The sequence below is a fragment of the Rosa chinensis genome, chromosome 1, assembly GCF_002994745.2.
Source record: "Rosa chinensis cultivar Old Blush chromosome 1, RchiOBHm-V2, whole genome shotgun sequence".
NCBI classification, from domain to species: Eukaryota; Viridiplantae; Streptophyta; class Magnoliopsida; order Rosales; family Rosaceae; genus Rosa; species Rosa chinensis.
The window spans coordinates 41432678-41442140 of record NC_037088.1 but is presented as its reverse complement, the minus strand read 5'-3'; the positions used below and the strand labels follow the sequence as shown (position 1 = coordinate 41442140).

The window sequence follows — 9463 nt, the reverse complement described above, 5'->3', positions numbered from 1 at the left end:
TCAATTTATTTTTACAAATTATCCTAATTACCCTCCCTTGCAATTATGATTTTTTTTCTTCTTCTGTTTTGCAAGTCAATTATCGCCAAATTCTAAACCCTTACCCGCAGATCACCGAAGACTTCAAAACTCTTTGTGATTCATTCTTTTCTTTTCCATCAAAAACTTCTCTAGCATAGTCATTTCATCTCTCTACTGTGATGCTTTGAAGTTCAATTATGACAGAGCAAGCAATTTTAGATTTAGCATGGACAAGTTAAGTTTTGAGTGATGAGGAAGTAATCAAGGAAATTGAGTGTTTTTTCTTATTTAGTTTTGCAGGGCAACTAAAATATTAACTAAAATGAGGAGCACCTTTGTGCTTCATGAACGTTGACAATTTTAATGAGGCAGACTATTTTTCTAAGTCATTAGCTAATGTTCTTAAAATCTTATGTAGGGTTGATGATTCAAATTTTTTCCTAACATCAGAATTTTGACCATGATCTTTAGATTTTGCACAAAGAATTTAAGTTTTGAGCGATGAGGAAGTAATCAAGAAAGTTTATGTGGCTACTGATATCCATTATAAAACTCTGCATTGACCAACATTGTGCTCTTTCTATTTATGTTCTGTTTATGTTTATGTGGCTACGTGACAACAATCTTTCGACTGAAGTGCTATTGTATTTTCTTTGGATGCTATTTGCAACATTTGAGATACTATTGCATAGGATCTACTTGTGATATACCCGAAGTAATATCCAAAGTATAGTGTTCTTTTCATCCTAATAGTTGAACTTTTATTTATGGGTGAGTGTTCTTTCAATACAGTTATCTAAAATACATTATATTAAGAGTTTCATACTATTGATTATGCGTGTGTCTGCATTTGTTTAACCCTTCAGGTAAGTCTCGTTCATTTAATTTTCAACTATACTCCATTTTTTTCTGTGCCCAAAATTTTTCCATATTTGCAGACTGCATATGAAAATGGCTTACTGCCAATCTATAAGAAACGAGAAACTTTAATAAGTTAGATGAAATATTGGAACCCCAGATAACAAAGGAGTAAAGCAGGCGTCTTACCCCTCCTACTCGTATGAGGACAAACTTTGCAACCTCCTACTCGTATGAGGACAAACTGCAGGTAGAATGGAAAAACTGTTTGTTCAGTATTTCTCAGATAAATTTTCGTTCATCTCATATATTTCGTGAAGGAAACCATGTTGCTGATGCATTGGCTAACTATGGTATGTCGAATAATGGTTTTGTGTGGTGGAATATAGCTCCCCCTTTTATTGCTTCGCTTTGTAATGAGGACAGTTTGGGTCTTCTGAAATTTTGTTTTCAATAGTTGGTATCTTTTTTTAGGGAATTCTTGGCTTTATATGTCCCCTCCCTTGTTCTCTTTTTCTATTCTTTAATAAATTCTGGGATACTAGGGATCTTCCCCTCATCCTGTTTCAAAAAAAAAAAAAATTTGTAAAGTTTACATTTCTCTTATTTTAATAGGAAGATGCGTAATAGTTGGATATGTAAAAAAAAAATGATAATTGATTTATGATTGACTTGCCAAATAGAAAAAAGAAAAAAATAATCAGAATTGTAAGAGAGGATAGTTATGGTAATTTGTAAAAATAAATTGACTTAAAGTAATAGAAAAGTAGAGGGGTGTGTGAATAGAGAAAATTGGTGTGTGAATAGCACCACCCTAAACTAACTCTCCTTGCTGCTTTTCTAAATCATTGGGCTCGGGCACCGGGCTCCCATGTTGGGGCCTGATTTGGTTTATTCTAGTATTTTATTTCGTTTTTATGTTACAGTTGACTTAAGTCTCTTAGGGTTTTATTTTGTTTTTTTTTTTTTTTTTTGGTGTGGTTTAGGTTTTAATCAGTTTCTACTCTTTTGAGTTAGGGTTGTTTGGTTAGGTTAGGTTTAGTGGTTGTGCCATTGTTATGGTTTCATATCCAGGGACAAGTTGTTTTTAAATTTCAGTATTTTCTTGCTGTCAATGTAATGGGGAGACGCCTCTACACATATTGGTAGTTTTGGTATATGGTGTCGGAAGAGGTTTGTCTCTTCTTGAGGTTGGTTGTAAGGATGTATCGACACTCCTGGGGTAGGTTTTGTCTGTAGGTTACAGTTGAGCCCCTATTGGCTCATGGTGTTTGTAATCGCTGGTTCTATATTAAGGGTATGAGTGAGTCCTCTTATCTAATTGGAGTAGTTGAGATTTATAGTGTCATCCCCGTTGTTGTATCCTCTTGGATTAATAAATTATCTTTTTTCTCAAAATAAAAAAAATAAAAAATAAAGAACACACACTGATAACCAATATTCCACATTTGTAATTTCTAGTTTAATATAAAAAAGAGAATAGATTAATATATGTTATTTAAAGTTGGAAACAAAGTTAAAAGGGAGTTGGAACGGCTCAAGCAGACACTATAAATCATCGGGCCTTTACTCGTTTAGTAGAATTTCGAAAGCAAATGATGCAGAGGCTCAAGGTAGCTGTATTGGCCAGACATGGCGGCCTTGACAGTTGTCGTTTCCTCCGCCATTGCAGCAGAAGAGGGCTCTGCTCTCTCCCGGACACTGCCCTCAACGATGATCTTGATAACCAAGTCAATTTCTCACCACCCTTTTCTTGTATAATCCTAACGATAATGTTATATGAGCTCAATTATGTGAAAGACTCTCTCTTTCTCTCTGTTTCAGGTATTGGTTGAAGGCAAAGCTTGGTCCAGAACTGCAGTTCTCAACAGACCTTCTGTGCTCAATGCTCTCACTACTGCAATGGTGTGTGTTTTTCTTTCACAAGTGATTTTTTTTCATTAGTTTGATACATTTGAATTGTTATATAATGTAATGCTTGGTTGGCTTTTGTGGGTATATGAGCTTTTGGCTAACTGGCAGATACCCAATTACTAGAATTGGGTATTTTAGTTGTTATTCTGACATTTGATTATCCGGGTGATTAGTTGTTTGCTGCATTTAGTTTCTTTTGTTTGGTTTGGGATTTTGGATGACACCCATTTATGAGCGGTCTGTGGTGATTTTATAGGGGCTTAGATTGCAGAAACTGTACAGAAGTTGGGAAGATAATCCGGATGTGGGCTTTATTGCATTGAAGGTAATTCTGTTTCTTTTTCGCCCCGCTTCCCACTATTTTGGTTCTTTAATATGAGCTACTATTCTTTTGTCCCATGCTGAAGCTGATATTGCTTGGTTTTGATTACACAAGTGGTAACTTATATAAATTGGTTTGAATTTTTGAAGGGCAGTGGCAAGGCATTTTGTGCGGGTGGAGATGTAGTGTCTCTCTATCATTTGATAAACGAAGGTAGAACTGTCATATGTTTGACTTTGTTAAGACCCAGATAGCCAATTTCTTCCCTTCCAGTAAGCTAGTTCATAAACATATTTCTATGGCATGCATGTTTTTATATAAGAAAATTGGCTTTATGCAGTTAGCTGAGATGTACACCAAAGATATACTTATTTTTGATAATAGGCTCCACTCTTTTATTGGAAAGTCTGTTTCTTTGTTTGTGACAGCCCTGCATTTGCTTTACTGTTTGCAGGGAGAATGGAAGATTGTAAGGAGTTTTTTAGGGCATTGTATCCTTTTATATATCTCCTGGGCACATGTTTAAAGCCACATGTGAGTACTCTTCATTCTTGTGTGTTATTCACAGTGCTGTGAGCTTCTTTTGTAGTGACTTTCTCAAAGGCTTTTATTCAAATGAGTGTGCTAGTGCATCTGTGGCTCCTTTTTCTTTTCTTGTGCTTCATTACTTGCACTCTTATATTGTGTTGTGTTTCACACCTGATGGTTGAGAAAAGTTAACGCAGTTTATTATAAGTTAGCCCTTTCTGTCTGGATACATGGCCTTAGGATTAAGTTGAGTTCTGTTCTTAGATAGGATGAATTGCTTTACTTAAAGCAAGGCACTAAGAGTTGAGGAAGGGTTATTGCGAAAGTAAAAATAATCTCAAGTGTATCGCTAAATTTACTGCTGGGTTTTCTTGACAATGTCACTGATGATATCCATGCAGGTGGCTATCTTGAATGGCGTTACCATGGGTGGCGGTGCTGGTGTCTCAATCCCTGGAACATTCCGCATTGCAACTGATAAAACTGTATGTAACAGGGATCCTTGTACATATAATTATCCTTTTGTTCTTCCTTGTATGAGGATATCATCAATTACTTTGCAAAATCTTCCTAATGTATTTCTGACTTGTGAGTCGTGACTTGAGCATTTACACGAATTTGTTTTGTACATTAAAGCATTTGTATGACTAATCTCTTTTGATTTGAGCATATTAATGTAAGCTGGCTGAGACATTGTTGAGGTGTTTGGGAATAATGTAATGAGATCGAGAAAGCTCAAGTATTCTTCAGGAAGTCTTTATATAAAGTTTCGGATATGCTTGAATTTATAAACTGGTTCTTATGTCAATGAGAAGGGAAACAAAGTGATGAATAGCATAGCTTAGCTAATGAAGAAGGAATATGAAGGGGGTTTGAATATCTCTGAGCTCAGTCACATGAATTGAGTGCTGCACCTAATTGTACTTAAGAAATGGAAATGTAAGAAGTTATAAATGGTACCTACCATTTCAATATAGGGGCCAGTGCAGGTCACCGGTTTTGTTAGCTGCCCTTGTCCTTATAAAAATGGTGGATGTTTCTTGGTGTAGTATCAATCATTATTATTTTTGCTAAATAGATAATTGATTGCAGTCTAGTAAGGGGTTTATGCTGTATGTGACTTTCTAAGAATTTCAGAATACGTAGAATGCTTCCCTTTATCTACAATTTGCATAATGGACCATGATAAGTTCTGTAACTCTGCATATCATGTTAATTATGAAATGAAGCCAACTGGAACTGTTGATGGTATTCCCTTTTTTTTTTTTTTTTTTCCCATTCAATACATTTGTACTTTAAAAAACATGCTTATATGTCCATTTCTCCCTGTGTGAGTTATGTTCAATCAGTGAAAACATTATTGCTATACTTCTCATTTTTGCTTGCTGACAAGCTGGCTCTGTACTTGTGACATTTTTGTACATAGTTAAAGTTAGTGAAACTGTTGCTGTCTTCTGAGTGTCATCAGGATGGATATGCTTAATGTATTCCGATAATTGGTATTGGAGGAATTGCTAAGACGACTCTTTCTCAGTTGGCATATAATGATGAGCGGGTAATCCAACATTTTGATGTTAGGATGTGGACTTTTGTCTCGGATGATCTCAATATCAAGAAGATCATGACGTCAGTTATTGAGTCTGTAACAAGGGAAGATTGAAAGTTCTCGGAGTGACTTACTTCAATCTCGACTTTGGCATTTGCTGCACAACAAAAGATATCTAATTGTGTTGGATGATGTTTGGACTGAAGATCAAGATGACTGGGACAAACTAAGATCTTTGTTTAGAGAAGGAGTTGATGGATGCAAAATCATTATCACTCCCCGCAATAAAAAAGTCTCATTCATGATGGACTCTCCAACTTCGCCATATTATTTGAAGGGTTGAGGATGACTGCTGGGCTTTGTTCAAGCAACAGGCTTTTGGACGAGGAGAAGAAGAGAACTATCCCAACCTCTGCCTGATTGGAAAGCAGATTGCGAAGAAATGTGGTGGTGTACCATTAGCAGGCAAAAGTTTGGGAAGTGTTATGCGCTTTAAAAGAGAAGAACGGCAATGGTTGTTTATGCAAAATAGTAAACTTTGGGAAGTAGATGGATGCAAACAAAGAATTTTACCAGCGCTTATGTTGAGTTATCTTCATCTGCCATCACATCTTCGACAATGCTTTGCATTCTGCTCCGTATTTCCTAAAAATTTTGAATTCAAGAAGCATAAATTAGTTCTCTTGTGGATGGCAGAGGGCTTAATTCTAGAAGAAGGTAGCAAGCGACCAGAAGACATTGGTGATGAATACTTTTCTGATTTGCTGTGGATGTCTTTCTTTCAAGAAGTAGAATTACGTGATGGTGGTAGCACAATTGGATACAAAATGAATGATGTCATTCATGATCTTGCTCGATATGTTTCTGGAAATGAATCCGTTATGCTTGAACAAGGTCTTCCACCAAGTAATCCAGCACAAATTCGCCGCTCATCTATTATTTATAAATACAGGGAAATTACAATTCCAGAAGCTCTCTTTGAAGTAGAACATTTACTAAATGTCTTATTGATTGGAGAATATGGACTTCCAAAAGACAGTAGTAAAATGTTTTTAAGTTGTATATACCTGCGTGTGCTGGACTTGAACAACTTGGAAATCTGGTCAAGTGCAAATAATGAAAATGCATTTCCGAGCTTGAGGAAGTTAACCATAAATAGGTGTCCCAAAGTTAGCACATATACCACTATGTTTGTCTCTTCGACATTTGGAGCTGCGGGATTGTAAATTTGTAATCCATCTTCAATCTTCATTGGAGGTTTAGCTTTGCTGACAGTGCTTGTTATAGAAAAACTTCCAGAGCTGCGCTGTCTACCACAAGGGCTTTCTGCATCAGCTAATCTGTCTTCTCTGGAGGTCTTATCTTGCCCCAAGCTTTGTTCACTGCCTTTGGAGATGGGAAACCTCACTGCACTGAGATCATTGACCATTCGTTGGCGTGATGAATTGTCCTCTCTGCCACAGAGTTTGCAGAACCTTGAAGCTCTATAATCTCGATGCCAGATGGTGCAATTGGAGGTTTGAGGTCCCTTCAAATTTTGTTCATTGAGAACTGCAGTAATCTGACTTCTTTGTCATCGAGTTTGGAAACTCGCTTTCCTTGATCGGTTCACCATTTTGTACTGTCCAAACCTTGGTTCTTTCCCACAGGGTGTGCAACACCTCTCAGCCCTTCGAACTTTGTCTATCTTGAGCTGTCCTTGGTTTGATTCTCTGCCAGAAGGGTTTCAAAATGTGAAGACGTTGCAATGTTTGGAAATTAGTAGCTGCCTGAATCTAACAGCTTTGCCAGAGTGGGTTGAGAAGCTTGCTTCACTCAGATCTTTGACCATTTTGGATTGTCCTAATTTGAAACTGTTGCCACAAAGTCTAAAACTTCTCACTAAACTCCAGCACCTCTCTATTCAAGAATGTCCTGAACTTGAGGAAAGATGTAGACAAGGCAGTGGTGAGGATTGGCTGAAAATAGCTCATGTTCCACAAGAATGTCCAACTCAAGAGTCATTTGAAGTTTGATCAATGCAGAAATCTCAACATGGGGGTTATTGTCCCATGGAAGATGTGCAATACTCTAGTATCTGGTATTCCAAGGTGAATGGAAAGGCAGCACCAAATAAAAATAATTTTGCAAAGAAAAATAGCTGAAAGAAATTAAAAAAAATGAAATAAATAAATTAATTTGTTTACACATTTGCCCAACGTTGTCTTATAATGATCACCTGCTCCCTCGCTCTTTCTCTTCCTAACTCTCTTCCTTGCGCCACACGTTACTCACATCTCATTGAACTGCAATATCCCTTCATCAATTGCTCAGATTACACGAGCTACTTAGATGGCATCAAGATCAATCATGCCGGGCGGAAGTGATTCACATCAAATCGATCTGGTGATTGGAAGATATGGGAAAGATTCGAAGCAAGAAGGGCCAACGACTTGAGGAGAAACAAAGATCTCTACTTCTTCACCCAAAAGAAGAAGAAGACTGCAAGAAGCTCACGTACAAGCCGAACAGTTGGGAGTGGCGGTACTTGGAAAGGCCAGAACGCAGCCGGAGATATATCTTCTTGATTAGAATCAGCAGCCAACATCTACTCTTCTTGGTTTCAAGAAAACCTACACCTACAAGAACAAGGGCTCTGTGCATCATGGTTGCTGGATCATGTATGAGTTTGAACTTGACAAGTCACAACTCTTGCAAAGGAAACAAGTTTACAAGAATGAATACGTTCTTTGTTTACTTAGGAAGAATGATGTACTACCGGAAAAGAAGAGAAAAAGGCAAGAAGAAGAGGAGATGCTTGAAGATTATGTCGAGGACGAAGATGGAGATAACATCGATCCTGAATCGGTTAGTGAGGAGCCGCAAGAGAAACGGCAGCGTCTTCTACCATGCACTGATATTGTGCCAGCACCATCATTGGAAGCTGAACAAGTACAATTCTTGGTAAGCGACCAACAATTCTTGCAGTCAGCACCATCATTAGAAGCTACACAAGAAGCAGTACCGACACCATTAGAAGTTGAACCACTTTTCTTGCAAGTGGATGAAAATAAAGGACTGCAACAATTCGAGGCTGATCAAGAAGCATCGTCCTTGGAGTTTGCTGAATTAGAAAAGTGGTTTGAAGCTGAATTTTATGCTGAAAATGTTGCCTCGCTAGTTGATGAGAATTCAGGACTGCAACAATTGGAATCTGAACCTCAACTAGGAGAAGAAAATCTGGAGCATGCGCAGCAACTTGATGCACCATCAATTGCAGCTGATGACCTGCAGTCTCACCCAGACGAAAATCCGATGCAGCAAATGGGAGCTGAAGCCAATGTGTATGGAGGGAACTTGAGTGACGCTATGCTTGGTGAAAGCTGGCCTATGTCTTTTTTGGAAGATCTAATGATTGATGAGCAACCAAATACCAGGGAAGTAGGAGAGTGGAATACTGCTTATTCAGATTTTGAGTACTTTGCATTTTAGTTTACAGTTTCTCTCTTTTACATCGATATCTAAGAGAATCGATTCATGTAAATCTCATGGGGTTACGGAATTAATTAAGGCCCCCCCCCCCCCCCCCCCCCTTTGTATCTTAAACTAATGATATGGGTGTGAGGGCCAAACCCCTCAGCTAGATTGGGTTCCAGCCCTCGTTAAAAAAAATTCATCGATCTCCTTTACATGATGAAAATACTGTTCGATCTGACCAATATATAGGCTGAGGATAAAACACGATGTGAAATTTGATAACTTCGAGTGAACTATGGATTCATTTCCATTGTTTCTTATCTGCAATAGAAAATAGAATACAGTGGTACTATCAAATTCATTTTAATGCCGCTCGTTGATTGAAAGCTGAATTGTATTCCACAAATTTATTTGTTCTCAGAATCATACAAATTACATATAAACATCTTTCAACTGAATATGGAAAAGCAAAGACATAAGAATCAATGAACGGTTCTTGAGTAGCAAAGACAAAATTCTGGCCAATTCTCTAGACTCCAAAAAGTTCCACATTTGGATGCAGCTGAGTAACTTTAACTTGCAAGCACACAAGAGAGCATGTAACTGATATCTGCTTCAATTATCACATTAAGTATAATACCACAGTCATTTACTCCTGAAATCTCCCTGAATTAGAAAGAGAATATAGTTGATAAGGCCTGATAGAAGATTAATATTAACAGCAACATGAAGGTATACTCTAAATATCAATAAAAAAGGAAACATGCAGAAATTAGATTTTAAAGTTATAGCCATTACTTCGTCATAATTTCAGTTTC

At 37.4% G+C, this 9463-nt stretch overlaps 1 protein-coding gene across 2 annotated transcripts; it reads left to right on the top strand.

The window, feature by feature from the left end:
• Window positions 1–2391: 2391 nt before the first annotated feature.
• Window positions 2392–5529, top strand: LOC112175684 (3-hydroxyisobutyryl-CoA hydrolase-like protein 1, mitochondrial). 2 transcript variants are annotated; one of them, XM_040515889.1, is made up of 7 exons: window positions 2393–2609; window positions 2704–2784; window positions 3050–3118; window positions 3265–3328; window positions 3570–3649; window positions 4045–4128; window positions 5112–5529. In XM_040515889.1, exons 1-7 carry the CDS (start codon window positions 2475–2477, stop codon window positions 5124–5126), a joined length of 528 nt encoding a protein of 175 aa, XP_040371823.1. In that variant the 5' UTR covers window positions 2393–2474; the 3' UTR covers window positions 5127–5529. The 2 variants fall into 2 exon arrangements, with proteins under 2 accessions (XP_024169175.1, XP_040371823.1); XM_024313407.2 differs by lacking the exon at window positions 5112–5529 and having other exon boundaries at window positions 2392–2609; window positions 4045–4343.
• The last annotated feature ends 3934 nt before the right edge of the window (window positions 5530–9463 follow it).